This window comes from Manis pentadactyla, chromosome 17 (assembly GCF_030020395.1).
Source record: "Manis pentadactyla isolate mManPen7 chromosome 17, mManPen7.hap1, whole genome shotgun sequence".
In the NCBI taxonomy this organism is placed as follows: Eukaryota; Metazoa; Chordata; class Mammalia; order Pholidota; family Manidae; genus Manis; species Manis pentadactyla.
In genome coordinates this window covers 57407434-57429248 of record NC_080035.1, presented here as the reverse complement: position 1 = coordinate 57429248, position 21815 = coordinate 57407434, and the positions used below count along the sequence as shown (strand labels likewise).

The following is a 21815-nucleotide window of genomic DNA, read 5'->3' as shown; positions in this document are numbered from 1 at the left end:
GTGCACAGTGGTCAAAGGCTCCCCTTGGATCGACCAGCTCCTATACCTTTAAATTAAGTGGGTCATCTGGCATGTCAGGTACAGAGGGCACTCAGGAATTCAAGGAGGAAGGACACCAAGTACCTTTTGTTAATGCTAAATCCACACCACCTAACAATGACTGGGATAATTCTTTTTTTTTTTTTAATGAATGCATTTATGAAGCATGAATGAAAGAGACTGCTTGGCTAGCAATGAAGGCTGCTCTTACAAAGACACAGAAGGGAAGTGTGGGGCGAGACTTCTGAGGGATCTAATTGAACAGTTCATTTTCCTAATTTCCTTTCCAAACTATGATAGGGATCCTAAGCTAGGAGATCAAAGCCCCTAGTGAAATGTGTGTGGATCTTGAATAAGATGGTAGACAAACAATTCCACTTGAACTTGAAAAGGCCCCAGAGTTCATGCACTTCAGTAACCAGAATAGTTGCCTTTGACATATTGCCAATTGTAAGGATACCAAATGATTGTTATCAGTGACTTCTATCTTCTCCTGGGACTTTTTAGAATAAAAAGGTTCCTTGAGTCTATTAGAATGGTATGTTTCCTTTATTTACACTTCTATTCCCAAACACTAAATCTGTCCGTTATAACAAGTCACACACAGAGACAAAACCTGTTTAAGAATTAAGGGCTAGGACGGACTGATGTGGGATTGGCGGCAGGCGACAAAGAGGACACAGCTGGATAAAGGGGCTAAAGTAGTGGAGAAAGGGCGGAGGGTGGGGGTAAGGGTATGTTTAGCCCAGTCAGGTGGAGCGTGTGCGTATGAGTCTGAAAGGAAGTGCAGGTACCAATCACAGGGACTGTGGCCTTTCCACAGAAGGTTAAATACAGCAGGCAGTTTGTAAGCTCCACCATTGCCTGTCTGTTCCCTGCTCCACCATCAGCACACACTGCAGGACCAGACACCCAGTCTGATATTTTCTGGTGAATGAATGAATGAGGAGCAAGAGGATGAGCAGCGGTTTTCTGGGTTACAGGGGTGACCACGTCAGTGTGTTGGGAGCTGACTTCTGATGGAAGGACGGGACGTATTGAAAAGGTTAATGTTTGTGGCCGTCCACAGCTGAGGTCCCGTGTCTTAGAAAGGGCTCTGGTAGTGGGGAGAAAGTGAAAGGGTCCTTGTCCATGAATGGAATTAGATCGAGGGAAGAGGTCCCAGTGAAAATCTGCCAGAAGACACTCTGTGAGTCCTTCTGCACACGTGGCGACCTGCAAAGCTCAGGCCTGTAGGTCTGGGAATTGAGAGGAAGGGCCAGGCAGAAGGGTGTTTGACTGATGTATGTCTGTCTCTCCTGTTGGTTTTCAAGCAATGCTGGTGTTGGGATGGCCCATATATGAGGGAGAAGCAGCACAGATACAGCCTCAGTAATAGTAGCCGGACGCGGGCAGATGGTGGTGGAAATGGTAAGAACAGATGCTCGTTGGAGGGGTTAAGTATAGATGACAAACACACGGGACAGCAGGCAAAGGACATGCTGTAAACCACAAATTAGAAGATAGAAGATTGAAAAGACTTAATGCAAACCCAAGAGAGTTACGAGGAGAAGGAGTGCCCTGTCATGTTTGTTGCAAGCACCTTACAGTTGAAGAAAACCAAGTATATTACTTTTAACTTGATCAAGAAAGGGCTGGCATGACCTAAGGAAACTGTTTGCCAATAGAAGTAAAATATTACTATTACAAAATACAAAACGGGATTTTAACCATTTACAGGAGAGCAGTGAACCAAAGTACCTTTCTGGCCTGAATTGTCTTAGCTGTTTCTGAGTGAAAGATTTATCAATGAATATATTGTAACTCTTCAGCCTCCTCCCACTACTGAACTATTTAAATACCAACTACTTTTAGTAAGTGCAAAAATATTACTTTTCAACCTTAGTGCACTGCCTTATGTTGGAAACTTCTGTAAACAGAAAAAAATGTATTGGGTTATAAATGCATAATAGTGATAAGGCTAAGATACACAGAAAGCAATTTCCTATCAAAATAATATGCTTACCTAGGATACATAAATATCCCTTCTGGTCTTTATCAGGGGAATAATAGGTTTGCTGAACTTAAGTACATTGATTCAACATGAATGAATGGTGTAAAACCGTATTTCTGTGTATAAAGGAACATGATTACAATCAACTGCCCCTAATTATTTTTGAACTCTTCAGATGTTTGTAACTTGAATTTATTTTACTACATGCAGCTTTACATAATGTTTAATATTATGAAATCAGCCAAAATTTCAGGGATTCAGGAGCTAGTTGTTGAGTTTTAATGTACATGTGGGTTAGTGTGGTTCCGTGGGATTTGAACAATGGCTTTCTTGGGCACTTTTTGATTTGGTGGCATGTTTGTGGTTGGTAAAGTGGGGGAGGAAGTGGATGGCGACTAATATCATCTGTTGTAGTTGTACTGTTTTGGTGGGTCAAATGCAGCCAGCATGAAGATTTTTAAAAAACAAATTTTAGATGTCTACTTCTGTAAGTAAACAAATCCATAATCAAATCTTGGTTTTTGATTGGCATATTTATAATAGAAGCATAGAACTCATATGTCAAAAGGTCACATTTACACATCAAACATGTTTCAGATTGTAACTTTTGACCAGATCGTAAGAGCTGTAAATGGCCATCCATAAGTCTCCACTGGCTCAGTGAAGGTGTTATGGCTAGAAGCTGGGTCTATAAAATTTCCTTGTATTACCTTTGAATAACATTGTGGAACCACTCTTTATTTCCTCCTCTGAGGTGTGTAATCTTGAAGGATTTCTAAAAGGTTCTGTATGCAGTTTTGGGGTACATAAGAGACTGTCATTCAAAAAGCATCCCAAATTGAGACCACCAGATGTTTCCCCACCCTACAGTAAATCAGAGAACAAGCATAATTTGAATATTCTGCATATATTTACATATGGATGTCAAGAGTCCCTAACTCCATTTATGTAAAATGAAACTAATTAGTGCAGCCTGCTGCAAAGCCCATATTCAAATCTAATATTCAGGGCAAGACAGCCTGGAAATACCTAGCACATCTTAACGCCAATTAGCTTGATTTCTTCTGGGAATAGGGGAGCTACAGATGTACCCACCTAGCTGCATCAAGAACATAGGTGCTCAAACATAGGGATCAGATTCAAGTTGATTTGTCCTGAGCTTCTGTTTTGTTCTCCTTCCCAGTGAAAATTGCAACTGCCTGTATTTACACACACTGCAAACATTCATGTTCTTGTCGTGCTCCTGCGAGGACTGAGTGGCACGCTTTGTCTTTGGTGAGAGTTCTTTCCCAAACCCCCAGGAGCAGCAGACAGAGGAGCCCATGCACCTTCCTGGTGTGAGAACGACTACATTTTCCTGGCTCAGGCTGTGTGCTGCCCAGAGGCCCTCTTCCCTCCCTTCCCTTCCTTCAGAAATCCTCCTACCCAGTCCTCAGCGTCAGCATGGCCCACTCTAGGTACCTGAGGCTTTGTAAGCAGGCAGAGTTTTTTTTAAATTTCAAGTTTGCTAGGGTGGCTTTTGGCCGAGTTACTAACCTCCCTGAGGCTGGAATTTCCCGAGTTTGCGTAAAAAGACAAGGTGTTTCCTTTCTTTTGCCAGTTGCAAAGATTAAGTAAAATATTGCTAAGTGCCCAAAACATAGTATATATCAGAAAAACACATTACTTCCTTTCCTCCAAGACTCAGTCCAGGTGTTAATCAATGAAAAGTCTCAGTGGACTCAGGGGCATTCAGGCACCGCCTGCCTTAACAATTATCTCCTTTCACATTATATGGCATTTATTTGCTATTTCTGTCCGGAGGCCCTGACATACAGGAAGCCTCCTTCAGTGGCTCCTGGGCTCTGGACAGCAGTGGCTTGCAGGGGAGATGCATAGCAGCCGGTGGCTGGCTCAGAACTGGGGACATTGAAGTGGCAAACTGGGATGTCAGCTCCCGCCTTGGTATAATTTAGATTTACTTGAGAGTAGTTGGAAAAACTGATATAGTCTCAGCATTCATAAAAGAAAAAAAATTCTGTTTATAGAGTAGGTTCTGCCCTTCTCTCTGGCCCCCATCCTTTACGGCAAGGGCAAAACTGGAGATCAACGTGGGACTATCATCAGAAATAGATGTCTGTGAGGTCACGTTAAATTAACCGGAGAAAACATCCTGGGAAAAATCGGTGTTCCATCTCCATTGGTTAGCTGTTTCCCGACACAGACCACCTCTAAGTGGAGATAGCTTTAGGTATGTGAAATAGACCTCCAAAAATTATGTATCAACCTGTGTCCCCCAAGAGGCAAAGCAATTTTGCCCCAGTTGTTCTAGACCAGTGGTCTCTAAACTGGCATGCAGTTTCTGAAGTGCACAAGGTGATTGATGGGGTTGAGAAAAAAAAAAAATCAAGCTTATATTATTAATTTTTATCTCATTCTTTAAAATTACCACTTGCATGTACTTATTATTTATGAGATAATGGAACATGTGTGTTGTTAACAAATGCCCAGGCGTACATGGGGGTCTCCATTTTTGCGATCAGGTAACAGTGGTTTAGGTAAGTAACACAGCGTTCCCTCTCTGTTCCCAGGCTGTGCTTCTGTACCTGCTCCGCCGAGCTAACTTCAGCATGCTCAAGCGGAAGCAGAGCTCCAGGGTGGAGGCCCAGCCCGTTACTGACTTCGGTCCTGATGAGTCTCTGTCGGACAGTGCTGACATACTCTGGATTAATAAGCCAGTAAGTGTCTTTTTTGAAGTATGGAGAAACACATGTTGGTATAGAGGAAATTTCATTCATGCAATTCAAAAATCACATACCTTTAGCTTTGAAATGTCTGTCTGACCTGCAGTAGAATATGAATGAGCCTGAGAGTCTGGAAGTGGAGAACAATCCAGATGAAATACAGAGGAGCCCCGGTGAGCCACTTAGGGCAGCCAGGGCATCTGGCTCCCTCTCTCCCGCTCTGTGCGTGCTGGCCTCTCAGTCACTCAGCAGAGACATAATGCCTCTTCCCGGCTGATGCAAAGCTGGCGTCCCACATGAGTAACATGCTCTACCAGGCCTCCTTTACGTACAGTTCTCAGCATGCGTGAGTGTGTGGGGAGGTACTCGGATGCTTGGAAGTAAGTCTCCTTCTGAGTTGGAAATTTTGAGTGAAAGGAAAGGTTAATGAGAGTGGATAGTGTCTGTGAGGAACTTTGTCACATTCTCTGCCTATTTAAGCTAATGGGAACTTGAGGGAAGGTCTTCTGTACCAAGGAGCTTGGTGTCCTCGATAGCACAGCAGCCAGAAGGTGGGATGGCATGTTCACAGGCCTGGGAACTCCACTCTACAGCACAGAGTGGGCTCAACTTCCTTAGAAACTCGAAGGAGAATCAGAAGCAGGGATATGAACTGTTACTCCCACAGGGCTTGTCTCTCCCTTGGCCGTGACGGAGTATCTGCCTGTTCTCTTTGCCCTTTCCAGGCTCCTTCAGCTGAAGGCCCCTCCAGACCTCTCCAGCATGCTCAGATTTCTTTGTACATGTCCATTTCTGTTCATATCCACCGTCCACTTTAGTCATCGGAACATCTCTGTCTACATTGCAGATTAAAATGTGTCAGTATTACAGACAAGGCTCTTTATGTTCTGGCTTTAACTTGCTCAGCAGCTGCAGGTTCCTGTGTCTACACACTGTTCACTTGGACCTCATCAGCAATTTCCTGCTCCAAGATATCAGCCATTTCAAATTGCTTCTCTTGCCCAGAGGCCCTGTCCCATCAACCCTAATGAGTCAAGTCCTCCTCGTCATTAAGGCTGCTCAGATGTCACCCCACCCACAGTTCTCTGAACAACGCCTCATTTGACCGACCCTGTCCATCACAGACGGAATGAACCTCTTCTCTGTCCACTTATCCTATTTCTATTTAAGTGTCAATATATATTGTATATAAATATATATGTTATGCATATCAAGTTGCAAAATAATGATGGATCAGAACTAGGTGGTTCCCATTTTTGTGTCCTCAGAGCCCAGCATAATTTCTGACACATAGTAGGTCTTCCATTTATATTTACAGAATTGAATGGAAAAGACAATAAAGCATTTGCTAGCTTTTCTTACTGTCTGCTACATGCAGAGTTCTCCGAGAATTTCTGAAGAAGTAGCCTCAGAAGCACTCACTAAAATTATTAATGCTGAATTATAATTCTTTCTCTGAATTCAAACAGATTTCTTGTGGAAGAACCTATCTTTTGAAACTTCTGTGCAATTAGATCCTCTGTGTCGGAGGTCCAGATGGGGCTAAATTCACACACTGATGTTCATTGAAGTGCTTGCAAATTGCATGAAAAGGACATCAACCCTTAAAATAAATTTAATCATCAGTGACTTATGTGGTGTGGAGTTAGCATTATGTCTTCATGCAAATATTATAACTGTCAGATTAATATTATGACCCACTCACCAGCCTACAAGCATCTGAGTCGCCTCAAAATTCCAACAACCTTTTCTATATTTCATCTGGAGTGCTTACTTGCTTACATAGCTGCAGAACTCACCCACTATGAAATGAAAACATCTTTTTCTGGGGGTGTATAATATTAAAAGATGAACTTGATTGAAGAAATATCCAGGATAGTCAATAAATAGCATGTTTAAATTATGTTTAAGAATTGCGTACTCATTAACTAGTAATATTAATTGTGTGGGTTTATGTGCAGTTGCAGTTAGTATTATTTATTCTGGGTTTTGATTTTCATAATAAAATATCATATGTGAGTGATTGGCCTATTCATACACACAGGTATACACACACACATACAAACACATTTATCTTTTAAGTTTCTAACTCATGTTGAAGTAAAGGAAAACCTTCAAATAGTATATGCAGTGCTAGAATTGCACAGAAACTTATTTTCTGAGTTTTGGGAGAGATAATGAGCTAAATTGGTACAAAACATGTCCTCCAAAACAAAGAGGAAACTCCATTTATTTATTATCTTTCAAAAATATAGGATGAGACGGATCTTAAAAAATATTTTTTATACAAGGATTTTACTTATAAGATACAAAGACAACCCTGCATGTAGGTAGTAGTATATAAAAATTAATTTTATAAAGCACTTTTGATCTACTAGGACAGACCACTGTTGCTAGATACCAGGGAAGTTACACTAAATAGAATATGGTCCCTGATTCGAGGTGTTCATAGTACATAAAAGTATAAAAGTAATAGCACATCAAGTTTCTATATGAATAAGTTACTGACATTTACTTTAATTGAATCAGGATCTCCTGGTATAATGGCCTGTTACCCGGGAAAGTATCAGAGGCACTGGAGTAAGCCTGACGGGGCTTTGCTCCTAAATGCATGATAGCAGAAAAAAGTCTTTGAACCTTCCTGAGTCTTACTGTGTCCATGTGGAAATTCGGCCTGCTTGGAGTATTAAATGATGTAAAATACATGAAAGTACTTTGCACATTCTGTGCACTTCACAGGTGTTGGTTTCCTTCTTCCTCTTTTCCATACTGGTGAAATATTTTAATCTCAGTGTTATGTTTTCCAAATAGTGTGGTTCATAAGATAAATTTGAGACACCACTTTTTGGGGTCGAATACTAACTCTGGGCCGTTTTTGCAGTGGGTTCACTCTTTGCTGCGCATCTGTGCCATCATCAGCGTCATTTCCGTCTGCATGAACACTCCCATGACGTTCGAGCACTACCCTCCTCTTCAGTATGTGACTTTTGCTCTGGATACTTTACTGATGTTTCTCTACACGGCAGAGATGATTGCGAAAATGCACATCCGGGGAATTGTCAAGGTGAGCGTTCCCATGTCATTGAAACTGATGACCAGAATGCACTGAAAATCTTAATCAGTTTAATAACATTTTCATATTAATTTCAGTAAAACAAAACATCTCTCTTATATCTACATGGAAGTCCTTTTTAAAAGGGCGAAAATTCCGATCGGTGGAAATACAATGCATAAGAGTGTTTAAAAAGTTAAATAAATTGTGCAAGGCGCAGTCTTGGACTCCCTGGCAAGGAGCTAGATGGCCCTGCCAAGGGCTCCGCGAAGGCCAGGGTACAGTCTGTTATGCCTCCTAGGGGCAAACCCATGAGCTGGTGCAACGACCAGCCCCAGCCAGGCTCCGGTGGACTTGCAGAATGCAGAATGGATGTTACCTGGTACAGTTACACATGGTGATACCCTGAGGCATTTTGAAGATACAAAGGAGTAAGAAAGGGCAGGAGGTGGAAAGGCGTTGTAGGCTGTAAGAAAAGAAGGATGTAGCATGAAATTGGCACCACTGGTAGACAAAAGAAAAAGAAAAGAAAAAGAAAAGGAAGAGCATTTCTATCCTGATGTATTTCCTCCTTCCACAGAACCTTCTGGCCTTCTACTGATCTTCCCAGAGGTTAGAAATATGTACACAGTGCTGGCTCTAAAGTATTAGATTGTACTATTTAGGGAGCCAGTGGTGTAATAATGAAGCAAAATGGACATTAACCTCTACCAAGTGACAGATTTAGCTCAAATCCTAGCTCTTGCATTTACCGGCTGTTACAGCATCTCAAGTTAGGTAATTTGGGTGGATAGCGCCTTATTCTATACAAGGATTTCAAGAACTTAATAATGTGATGCATAACATGAACTTACGGGTCAACTTCCTGGCTTCTCTATACATAATTCATTGTATTCTATCCTAAAAGAGAGAGATCACAGTCAATGCATAACTCTTTTCATTTTTAACTTATTTAAAAACTTTTTATTATGGAAATATTTGAATTTACACAAAAGTAGAGACTATAATTGGCATGAATCCCTATAACTCAATATCAAGTTATTGATATTTAGCCAGTTCCGTTTCATTTTAAAGGAAATCTGAGAAATCAGGTCATTTCAGAAATAACACATTATGCTTTGTTGATAAAATTTTCCTTTTTTTAAAATAACGATCATGCCAGTATTGCATCTAGCAAAATTAGCAATAATTCCTTAATTTTTGTAGGCTAATACCCAATCCATATTCATATTCCCCAGTGGTCTCAAATATTTCCTTTTAGAGTGAGCCTTTTTGAAACAGGGCTCAAATAAGCTTCACAAAATATATTTGTTATAATTTTAAATCTCATTTAAGTCTCTTTAAGTCCATCAGTTCTCAGCTCCACATACCCTGTAAAAAAATCTCTCATGTTATTGATCCCTTAGGAAATGAGGTTTTGTCTTACAGAATGTTCTGCATTCAGGTTTGGCTAATTGCTTGCTGGTGGTTCCATTTAATAGTTTCTATATTCTCTGCATTCCCTGCACTGTTTTGACTGTGGACCAGTGATGTACCCAGATGCCTCTTACCCCATACGCTCACCGTAAAATAGGTGGTCAAACATTTGGGTATTTGCCAATCTGATGAGCAACTGTGTTGTTTGAATTTGCATTTCCCTTTTAAGAATGAGGTTGAACCTGATTCTGTGTATATAAAGGTCATTTTCAAGTTTTTTTTCATCCTAGTTTTGGGCACTCTGTGTGTATGTGTGTATCAGGAATATTAGCCCTTTGCAGCATAGGTTGCAATTACTTTTTCCCATCTGTCATTTTGCCCTGGCTCTGATCTTGGTTATTGATGCCACACACACGTCTTCCTGTCCCAGATCATGGGCTTGTCTTTCCTCCTATCAAGTCTACTCTGTGTCTTACAGGAGTGTTTTATTGTTTTCCTCACATAGATGGTGCACATTTTTATCTTTTTGCCATCTGTATGGGGTCTTATCTTTTATTACGTATCCTAATTTACTGTTTTTTTTTTAAGTGAAGGCTCTTGATTTCTAATTCTAGTATTGTTTATACTTTTTCCATGAATTCTTCTGGTATTGCCCTATCATCATATCATATACAAATAAAAGGCAGATGTATTTATATTTTTTGCCAATTCTTCTGCCTCTAATTGCTTTCACTCATTTAAATTGGGTTGGCTAATACAGCCCACTAAATTTTAAATAGTATTAGAGGCTGTGAACATCTTTGTTTAGCTCCTGGTTTATTTAGAACACCTCCAATGTTTTCTCATTAAGTAATTTGAACGATTTGAGTTTGAAGCATCTGTTTTTTTAATCAAGTCAAGAGAATAAACATTAATCCCAATTTTTACAAATCATTTCATAACTATCTTTTCTTCCTTGTTGAAGAATTATTTTCATCCTTAGCTCTTGGTGTATTTCCTAATATTGAGCCATTCTTACATTCCTGGAAACTCAGCTGGGTTATGACACATTTTTAGTCTGTTTTAATGTGTTATTTGTTTATGTCTGTTGTTATTTTCCTTGTACTTATGTCTCATTTTCATTAAATTTTGATATTATATTTTGTGTGTGTGTGTGTGTGCACGCACATGTGCATGCACTCCTGTGCTCTAAAATAGTCTCAGTAATCTTGAAATTGCTTAAACTTTAAAAGTTTCATAGAAATCCCCTGTGAAACCATCTGGTTTTACTGCTTTTTTGGTAGGACTGCCTTCTATTTCTATTTCTTCTATGAACATTAGTCTGTTTAGGGGTGGTCTTTAGGGGTGTATGGTGAGCTGTATTTTCTTAGGAAATTATCCACTATTTGGTGTATTAACATATGGTTGCTTAAAATAATTTTATTCTCCCCACTTTAATTAGTATTTTCTCCTGATTTCGAATTTTTGTTATTTTTGACTTGAGTTTCTTCTGGTTGACTAGTATTGCTTCTGTATAGTTCAGCTTGGCTAGTATTGTTTTGGTTTGTTTTATCTCATTTCATTTCTTTTTCAGTTAGCCAATAAGTTTATTTTGTTGATTTTTAAAAAGAATTAGCTTGTGTATTCATTTGCTCATTCATCCTAACTTATTAATTTTTCTTTTATCTTTATTAATTTCTTCCTTTACTTGGTTTACTTTTTTGGTCAGTTTCTAGCTTTTTGAAGGTGTTTTGCATTTTCATTCCTTGAGATTCTTAAACATGCTGTTTCATTGTCCTGTGGATATAAATGTTGCTGCTGAGCATATTTTTTCCTTCTATGTGATTTGATCTTTTCTCTTAAATACTGAAAGAGTCTTTCCCTTTATTGTTAAAGTCTGTGGTTCTATGAGAACATGTGTTTTTGTTAACTGTTTTGGGCATATTTCACTAGTACCTCATGTGACATGTATTTTATTTCATTCTGTGTTGTTTTTCTTTTGTATTCCTTTTACATTCCAGTTACACCAGGATCTATGCTTTGATCTTTTATTTCCATCGTCTTCTTTAAATGTCTTTTCTTTTTCTACCCCCATTTTTCTCTGTCCTCCTCATTGTTGTTACTTGTAGGAATGGGAGTTTCTCCTGCATAAAGGGAAACCCTTTCTTGCTCTTCTTGGCTTTTGGTGGCTTCTTGGAATCCTTGGAAGTCCTTGCAGCCCATAGCTCCATCACTCTAGTATCTGCCGCTGTCTTCATGGGGCCTTCCTCCCTTTCTGAGCCTGTGTGTCCTCTCGTCTTCTTTGAAGGACACCAGTCACTGGATCCACCACCCACCCTAATCCAGTATGATGTCAAGTTGACTAATTACATCCTTGAAAGGCCTATTTTCTGAGGTTCTGAGTGGGCATGGATTTTGCAGGGATACTATTCTAATCACTACAGAATCAGTATCACCTAGCTATTTGATCAGTCAACTGCTTGCCATTCTCAGGTATTGTTAAGTAGCTTTGGAAAAGGCCTTCAGAAGTTTGTGGGGTGACTCATAAAAAACTGGAGCAGAAATACGAAAGGAGAAATTCAGTTCAGTATTGGAATTGAGCCTCAAAGGAACCATCAAAACCACAGCAATCCTGTTGTTTTTAAAATCATTTTACAAAGAAGAGCAAACTAGGAACACAGGAGTGAACAGACAGCATTTAACAATAAACTGGTAAGCACAGAGACTCACCATGAGCCTGTCAGGAGTGCAGTAAGCATGGGCCCCAGGAAAGGTGGCGTGTCTGTGACATGATCCACCGCCCACTGGGAAAAGGGTTTGTTCATGGGAGCAGTGGGCACCCGCCATGCCTCACCCAGTGGATTTCAGCATGATTTCAAAATTGTCCTGGTCTTCCGCAAAGTTGCTAGACCTGTTATTTTAAGCATTAGGTTGAGAGATGTCCGGGTTCTGAAAATTGGTAGCTAAACCAGGAGGTCAACTTGGGGGAGAGTTGATCTTGTGAGACTTCTTGAGTTATCGTCTTTGCCACTGTAACATTGCTCCCCAACACAGCCTGTCTGGTGTGATACCCCAGACGGCCTTGAATGACCCTGGCACTGTGTTCATTGGTCATTCAGGCAATGGCAATCCTTAATATTCTGGGTGGAGTGCTTTGGGATTGAAAACACCTTGTGTTGACTTCTTTAAGATTCCTACTTGAATGAACAAAGTCACATTTTCCTAGAATAAAAGTTTTGTTTCTTTAATTATTTACTAAACTGAGACTTGAATTTCACATCATAAAAATGACAGTAGGCATCCCTTTAATTGTCCCTGTCTAATGATGAAAACAACAGAAGTGGACTTGATACATAATTTCTATATTTATGCCAAGTAAACAGAGCACTGAATGGACAGAGGTTTTAATAGTTCAAGGATTAGAAGTCAAAGCTGTTGTTAAAAAGGAAAGCATCTGATGTATGACTAGATGTTTTCAGAATGCTATAAATGAGCTATTTCCAGTATTTTCTGACTTCTATCAACATTTGGATGATGAGTTATTTACTATAACTAAAAATGTTTTTCTTATTTTTAGTTTGTAAGGTTGAAAATTGAAAGTTAACATCAAATACATTTTTTTCTGTTTTTCACTCAGGAATACTTGGATTGAGTTCAAACAATGCAGATCTTAGTAATTTTGCATTGCTAACATTATTTGAAGCGATTATTACAGCCTTATATCTTACTAAGAATGGTGTTCAGTCTTTAAATGCTGGTTGAAATTTTGGTTAAATATGGTTAAATATGAAGTCTGATTATCCTGAACCAAGCTTTAGTTTTACCTCACTGAATTTTCACCATTAAGACCCCCAGAGTCATAACTTTGTTAATGTCATTTTTATAATATGAATTTCTGCAAACATGCATGCTGTATAAGAGACATAGAACAGAGTAGACTGGACTTGAGATTACACTCTTATATTTCAATTTTAACTTACTTCCTTTTGGATATATACCCAGCAGAGGGATTGCTGGATTGTAAGATCTATTTTTAATTTTTTAGGCAACCCCATACTGCTTTCCATCATGGCTGCACCGATTTACATTCCCAAAAATGTGCAACGGTTCCATCCTCCACATCCTCACCAACACTTACCTGCTATCTTTGATACTAGCCATCCTTGCACATGTGAGGTGATCTCGTGTTGTGGTTTTGATTTGTATTTCCCCGGTTATTGGTGAACTTGAGCCCCTTCTCATGTGTCTGTTGGCCATCTGTGTCTTCTTTTGAGAAATGTCTATTCATGTTCTTTGTCTTTTTAAAATCAGGTTGTATTTTTGGTTTTTGTTTTTTTGCTATTGAGCATAAATGTATGCCAACTCATCAGATTGTACATTTTAACTATATACAATTTTAATTGTCAATTATACAGTAAAGCTGGGAAAGATCTTAAACTTTTCATAAAACTTAGTTTCAGCAAAAATGTCATCTGTCACAGTAAGTTTATGTTGTTAATTTAAATTTTGCTGACTGTAAATTTGTTTTGGTTTTACAGTTGCATGAGAAATATGTACATATATAGGTATTTAAGTTACATCATAATAAAATACATAAGCCCAAATAGGGGCCCTATGATAAATTGTAGAGGACCTCATGTTACCTGAGTTTGAGTTACTATGCTCTCATCAATTAAACCTACTACAATTCTTTAAACTTTTATTAAGCACCTGCTAAAAAACTTATTTTTTTCATGAAATATTTCCAGCTTTTTCTACCTTAATTCATTTGCCAATACCACTACAGTTACCTCTCACTCAATTTTTAGCCTTTTTACCCAGAATGTATGTGCTGTGTTTGTTCATTTAGAAGACTTAAGGTTGTGTTTTTTTCACACACTTATAGGAACATTATGAATATCTCTGTGTATATTGTGTTCTATTTTAAGCACCATTCTTAGTGAGTTTTCATGTTTAGAACAAAGTTGTACAAATATTTTAGTTGGAAATCAGTGCATATTAAATGCATATTAAGGAACAGTCAGATTTAGTTATTAAGCACGTATCACCAGTATGTCATATGTCTTCTGTGAGAAGACTATGTTTTAGTTGATATACATATGTATTAGGGATTTGGGGGATGCTGGTCTTTTATTTTTTAAAGTGTTTTCCATGCATAAAACTATATTTATCCATAATAAGATGTCTATAGAAGCAAACCAGCCCATTGTTGCCCATCATACACAACTCTAAAATTATACCAAGCCTGGTTTGGCAACGTTATGGTATAATCAAAATTCCTACCTGATGTTTAATGTGATTCATCTGATAACACATCATTTATGTAATTATCTGCAATAAACCAAACCCAGAAACTTTTTCAGAACAAAAGTATTAAAGCTATGGCTTTCTAGGAATACCATTAATTTTATTGACGTAGTGTTTTCCCTAATTTGTTGAACTATGTATAAAGATAAATTTAAGACATTAAAATTTTAAGGTAGTGAAATACAAGTATAATATAAACATAAGAGAGGGTTATATTCTTGAAACCAAATACAATTTCAAATTTTCTCTTTAATCATTGCACAAACACTGAACACTTAAAATGATCTCGTTGCTGTGCTAGGAGAAGGGACAAAACAGAGCAGAATCCCTGTCCTGAGAGAATTCCTGGCCCACTTTGTGAGTCAGGCTTGTAAAGCACATATAGGCAGTCTTTATCTTCCATATCTAATCTATTCCTCCAAATACATTTCAGCATATTTTCAGAAAACAGGAGCCTGTATTCCATTAATTTAAATGGGAAAACTAAATGCATCACAGCAATCCCAACAGTATCTCCAAATACCACTCAATCACTCTAACTAACAACCTCTAACTAAATAGCAATCCATCTGCATTTTCTGTATAATAAACAGCATTGAAAACACCCATCACTCAATTTTTTGTGCTTTTTGAATTCAGTAGTGGATGTTTTATATGCAGCCAGAAAAAATGGGAGCAGGTGCTGTATGTAAATAAATAAAGAAATAATATGTTATACTACTATCTACCATAATTCATTGAACCTAGGAGATCACCAGTTCAAAAAGATAAGGCATCACTTCACAGGCTCTTAAGAAAGAAAAAAATGCTGCTAATCACATTTTGATTGTAACATGTAAAATTATAAGGGATGCATTGATTTCAAGATGTATCCTAAATTCAGAAAAATTCAACTGTTGGGGTAGAGTGGGGATGGGTAGTATGTCTTAGAACTGTTGCAAAAAGATCAAAAAGTAGGTGGACTCAAGTCCTGGGTCTTCTGACAGGCTGGCCTTCTGGGGGACGATGAGAAGAGGAAGGTAGGAATGCACGGACCCCTTAGCTGTTGTCAAGTAGAGAAACAATAACAGCACAAGATTTAACCCCCAAACACAACACAGCTATACGTGCATTGCACACTGTGCCTTCTTGCAGGATTCATGGACAAATTCCAAGTTTCCATGAGCACACACATGCCAATTCATTAAAGTGACTCTTCTAGATAACATAGTAATTTGGGGGCAAATATTTTTGCAAATAGAAATAATGAATATTTGTATAGTGAGAATTCAGGTAGCGAGAGATAGATTATCAATGTTTTGTGGAAGTGCTCCCATAGTGGTCTGTAGAAGGCATGGGAAGGATGGGGGCACAAAAACATAGTGGAAAAATCTGCTTGGGGATATTGGAGAAGTCTTCAAGAAAGCGGAATGTGAGTGATGTCTTGAAGGATGAGTAAGTGTGGTCTGTGGCAGGGGATGGAAGTAAAGGGCTTTAGAGAGAGTAAAGGAATAGTCCAAGATGGGACGGGGTGGAGCAACATGGTGCTTTGGAGAGCTCTGTGTAGTCAGAAGGAGCAGATGGGATGTGCCCAGGGAGAGCCAGAGAGGATTCTGTGAGGCTGGCCTGGCTGCATGGTGGAGGGCCTTGGTGCCCTGCAGGAAACTCAGACTTCCTTAAAGATGCATGGGTATTCGAATCTGAGAGTGACACGATGTGATTTGTATTTGAGAAGTTCACTGTGGAGGTGACATGCTCCATGCACTACAGAGGAGAGAAACTGAAGCAGAAAGTGCTTCAAGCAAGAAATGTCTTTAAAAATTTTCATTAGAGGGGTGAATTATTTTAAGGATTTCACATCTTTTCTCATGCTTCCCAAGTTTGAAGGCATCTGCCAATTAATTCTCCCTCCCCAATAATTTGTTTCTAATTGTCTCCCGACTAGTTCTTGTTCCGAGAAGCATTCTAGTTCATCAAATCCCTGGAGCAAAAATAAACCATTTGGGTGATGTATGTTTGTGGTATTGCAGAGTATTCCTTGTACTGCAGGCTGTGAATTCTTCAGACCATTCTCAGTTGTCTATTTTTCATCTGGCAATAAACCTAGGTAAAAGTAACATGCATCCTCTGAGCACTGTTGAAATAATAAATAATAATGATAAGACACAGTGACAGATGGGCCCTGGGACCAGGGGATAATGAATCATGTGCTCATGAAGCTGTACCGGTGTGTATCATTTTGAAACTGCAAACTATGTCCCTGTAAATGTCTTCAGGTAAATGTGTTTGGTTTCTCTGCTTGTTAAATACTTGCATGGCAATTTAAGTCATTCTCCTATGTGGTGTAATTGACTGACAACCTTGGGATGTTTACCTTCATAAAAATTGACAGACAGCTCCTGAATAGCTCATCTCCTCAGCCACCAGCATGCTGATTTTTGCCCATAGTTTAAGCACTCTCTGCTCTCCATTTCTTGTTGATGCAACAAACAAATTAGAAGCTTTCTTTCATACTCAGGGTATTAAAATTTCTCAAGAACCATGGGTGTTAGGCTCTGGTTACATAATTTGGAAACAGTAAAGATTCAGTTTGTTATTCGCAAATATTATAACTTGAGTACTAATACAGTAGGACTTTTAAGGGATCTGACATAGTTATAAATTTAATCATAGCAACACTTAACTAATTATGGTAAAGAGTCTTTGAAAATACAAACTGAAAAAGAGACAATTTGATAAATATGTCAGACACAAAATGTAGATTGTATTTCAAAGTACCAAGTTTCAAAGTCTGTATTTTATTAAAAGTTATTTTAGACTTATGGAGCCTTTAGTGATCATCAGTAATGATTAATATGATTTCCATTTCAATTCAGTCATATTTAAATTGCACTGCTGTGCACATATTATATAATCCTTGATCCAGTACATCTTTGCATAGCATGTAGGTTCTGCTTATTCAAACTATGTGAATCCAGGAAATATCCAAAAGTTATCTCATAATTTCATTTGTGGTCTTTCATGATCATGCAGGAGTATTAACTTTAAGATATTACCTTGAAAGGTAATGCATTTTTCTCTCTTTGCCAGCACTCAAAGAATCATTTCTCTTTGGGAACAATACTAGTAGTTTCAGAAAGGATGGGTGAATGGATGTATTCATAAAGCATATGAATGGATTTCTTACTGTATGCATTGTAATCTACAGAAGCTTTCTAAGACATGATTCATGTGCTTATCTAATTCATTCACTTACTATCTGCTGGATGTCATACGCTGTGTTAGATGCTGAAAATACCATCCAAAATTGTTGAGCTTAAAGTCTCAAGATATTATTAATCTTGCAGAACAGACTCAAACATCTACCATGGGGACAGACTTTTTTTTAATGCAACACCCAGGAATACATTAAGAGATTTAAGTAGGAAACCCGACCTTCACAATGAGACCTAATAAATGGAAGGGGCTAAAATAGAAATTCATTAAACAACCAGAAGGGGATTACAAAGGACTATTCTGTAAGTCACGCAATACGAATATTATATATATATACCTGAACTCAGTTGATGTTCGTCGCATGACATGTGTAAGCTAAAGCGCTGATCAGAGCATGCTACGGTCGCTTCAGAGTTGGCAGGGTAAAGTTGGCACAGACCTTATTTTTCAGAAAGACAGACAGCATGAAGAACAGTAATACTAAAGAACAAAAATGTAAAGAAAATGGGAAAAATCTGAATATTATCTGTCTGTATCCCAGGTCACTATGACACTGTTTATTGAAGGTTTTTATAAATATTGAATGCCTCTTGGGAGCATGAGCCAAAAAAATGATATAGAAAACTTAAATGCCCAGTGGGGTTATTTCACATACTTTACCAGGAAATTGAAAAAGAAGCCAGCTCTAATTGACTACGGCACACCATCTAGTGTGTGGCGGTCTCATTGGCAACAGGTAAATGTCACCGTGAGTGTTTGGAAAGTCGAACAGAAAACATTCCAAACAATGCAGCTAAAATTACTTCCTAATTAAAAAATAGTCTTCTATGTTATGTAATAGAAGTCTTGCTAAGGCAGTGTTCATATGAAGTCATTTGAAATTAGAATATTTTGTATACTTTTGTTTCATTTGTGATCCCCTGGGGCTTCTAAAATGACTCAAAATAATCCATCCTTTTACATAGTTCAAAATGTTCTTCAGTTCAGCTTTTCAGCATCAATTTCCTTAGCAAACAAATTCATAAAGTAAATAAGAAACAAAAATTGAGCCAACTCTGCTACTGACAGCTTTATATTCTGAATTTGTGAGCCCCCAGTGTTTTAAATTTGACTTCCTCTGTGCCAGTTTGCAAGTTTTGTTAAAGCTGAACTCTTCATCTTTTTTAAAATTTCATTTTAAATATATATATTTAAAAAATACAGCACACGAACATTAGCCAAATGACGTGTACGGAGATACTGTGAAAAACACGTTTCTCTTCCCGACTACCTCGGTTCCCCTCCCAGGGAAATACCACTGTTTATCTTCACTTTTACATTTTTAGTAACCCTCAACCTAATGAGAATTATTGAATATAATCTGTTACTAAAGCAAATTATGAACAACCAAAGAGGTTAATTTCAATGACACTACATATAACATTTTTTTAATGACAAAAAAGAAATGAACTAATAATACTTTGCAACTGTTTGGGGAATATATCATATAAACTCATCCTGTTTGGATGCCTGTGTACCCAGGGATCTATAATTATTCTTCTTCCTGCCCAACAATCACTTTTAATTGTTCCTATTTTAAAATTGTTCTCTGCTGAGTCCCATAAAAATCTGTTTTCATTTTTGGAATTCTTTGCATTATCTTTGCATTTTTTAAAACAATCACAACTACGCCTATTCCAAAATGATCAAGTGATATTTTTCTCTCTCTGCCTAGCATACAAGAACAACATTTGTTTAATAAAAGACAATTGAAAGTATACACTTTTATTTTTTTCATAACACTTACCAACATATACTATATTGCATTTTTTACATTTTTTTATTAACTGAGAATATAAATTACATAAAGGCAAGAGTTCTTGTTTTCTTGATTTCTGTATCACAAGTGCCGTGAACACTGTCTAGAGCACAGAGATGTCCTATCCGTTGAGTGGGTGAGTGAATGCATGAGTGAACAGACACATAAATTCACTTAGCATGTTAAGCAACTCAAAGGAATCTTCAAGGTGCAACTTAAATAATTTGTATTCCATTATATTTTTGGATGTTAATCAAAATTAGGCCCAGACAAAATTCAATTTTATGTTGCTGTATCACCTATATTTAGATTATAATTAATTCATATTTTCAGTTAATTATGTGATATACAAGACAAATATGCTTTTACAAGTAGTAAAAGATGCTTCATGAGGTTTTGAAGATGACTTTAATACCCTTTAAATTATTTGTTCTGTATTCAATATGTGTGTCTGTGTGTGTGTGTGTATTCATCACCAGCAACATCCTGAGATGGCAGTTCTTCTCTTCATCAGGTTTATTAAATCATCATATCATGATCATAACAGTTCAGTAAGGTCATTGCTTTCTGAGTCACCCAGACCCCACGCCTCAGAGTTTGCTGTCTCAACTCTTACCTGAGTCTCCTCAAGTACATGAATCATCACCGAGTTTACCTGATTCTCTTACCACTGTTCAAATGATCAGGGCATTCATTTGGGAACTAGCATTGTTTTCTCTGTAATCTTCCCATCTTCCCCATCATGTCTATAGCTCTATTATAAGTTATTCTGCTTTATCTATTAGCTGAGTGTGTACAAACCTGTTTTTCTACATGAGATTGCTGTGTGTGTGTGTCTTTATTCTATATGTTTCACTAGGCATTAAACATCCCCTAATGTAAAGTAGGTGTTCACCCAGTATTAACTAAATTGCATTTATATTTTAAATCTGAGTAAAATGACTTTCATTAAGTGGTTTATTATACTGTTAGTTTTACAAATAACATAAATTGTTTGTGGAAACTTATCAAGGCAACTTTTTGACAACCTGGACTAAGGGTGGAAGGTTCTGGAAGTTGTTTTGTTTTCCTAAATATCTTGCAACATGTTTTACCACTTTACTTAAAATCATAGCATTCCATCTCTATTTTTATTTTCTAAACAGGTTCAATCAAAGCTGGTATTGACAGATGTGACTGAACTCAGAATTAAGTTTCATGGATTACTATAGCACTAGTGACTTAATGAGGGAAGTCCTAAGAAAGCAAAGGCCTTTCTTTTTCATTTTTTTTTGTTTTTTTTATTTTGGTATCATTAATCTACAATTACATGAGGAACATTATGTTTACTAGACTCCCCCCTTCACCAAGTCCCCCCAACAAACCCCATTACAGTCACCGTCCATCAGCGTAGTAAGATGCTATAGAATCACTATTTGTCTTCTCTGTGTTGCACAACCCTCCCCATGCCGCCCCCCCACTATACATGCTAATAATAGTAAGGCCCCCTTTCTTTTTCACCCTCCTTCTCCCTCCCTTCCCACCCATCCTCCCCAGTCCCTTTCTCTTTGATAACTGTGAGTCCCTTCTTGGAGTCTGTGATTCTGCTGCTGTTTTGTTCCTTCAGTTTTGCTTTGTTCTTACACTCCACATATGAGTGAAATCATTTGGTACTTGTCTTTCTCCACCTGGCTTATTTCACTGAGCATAATACCCTCTAGCTGCATCCATGTTGTTGCAAATGGTAGGATTTGCTTTCTTTTTAAGTTTAGAATCTCATGAGGTTTTCTGTTTTGTTACCCCAAAGGAAAAATTTTTCCCAAAATTCCTATTTTGTAAAAATATGCACTCTAATGTCAGAGTAGATTCACTATTAAAAAAATTGAACTAGTATGTGCTTTATCCCTCTTTTGCATATATGATCCTAATTAAAGTTAAAATTGGTGATGTTTCCATTGAAAATGAAGGAAAATTTCTTCTCACATTTTTATTCGACTTGAGGTGACCTCCTGGTTAATTCCCACTAATGGTGGTTTTTCTAGTTTAAAGTCCTGCCAAGCACTGCATGTTCCTGGTTAGGAGAGGAAGCCCTGGTTTAGGGCCGATGCTACCGGTTGAGTAGGATGGCCTCTGGTTCCTTAAGTGGTAGGATCTGTGTGGCTAAGAGACAAAATAGTAATGTTTTCCCTTTGCATGAATTTAAAATTTTACAATGCAAAGTTCAATAGTTAATTGTGTTTTATAAGTTACTTTCCTCCTATATAATGCCACTTAAAATACCAGAAGTATTCCTTTTGAAAGTCTGTTCAATTATGATGGAAAGACTGTGGGTAG

At 37.9% G+C, this 21815-nt stretch overlaps 1 protein-coding gene across 5 annotated transcripts in view; it reads left to right on the top strand.

The window, feature by feature from the left end:
* Window positions 1–21815, top strand: part of NALCN (sodium leak channel, non-selective) — a 290775-nt gene that overhangs the window by 11626 nt on the left and 257334 nt on the right. For all 5 annotated transcript variants that reach the window (XM_036893731.2, XM_036893732.2, XM_036893733.2 and 2 more), the window contains exons 2-3: window positions 4603–4749; window positions 7637–7819. In XM_036893731.2, coding sequence (XP_036749626.1) covers window positions 4603–4749; window positions 7637–7819 — 330 coding nt within the window. The remainder of the gene's footprint in view (window positions 1–4602; window positions 4750–7636; window positions 7820–21815) is intronic.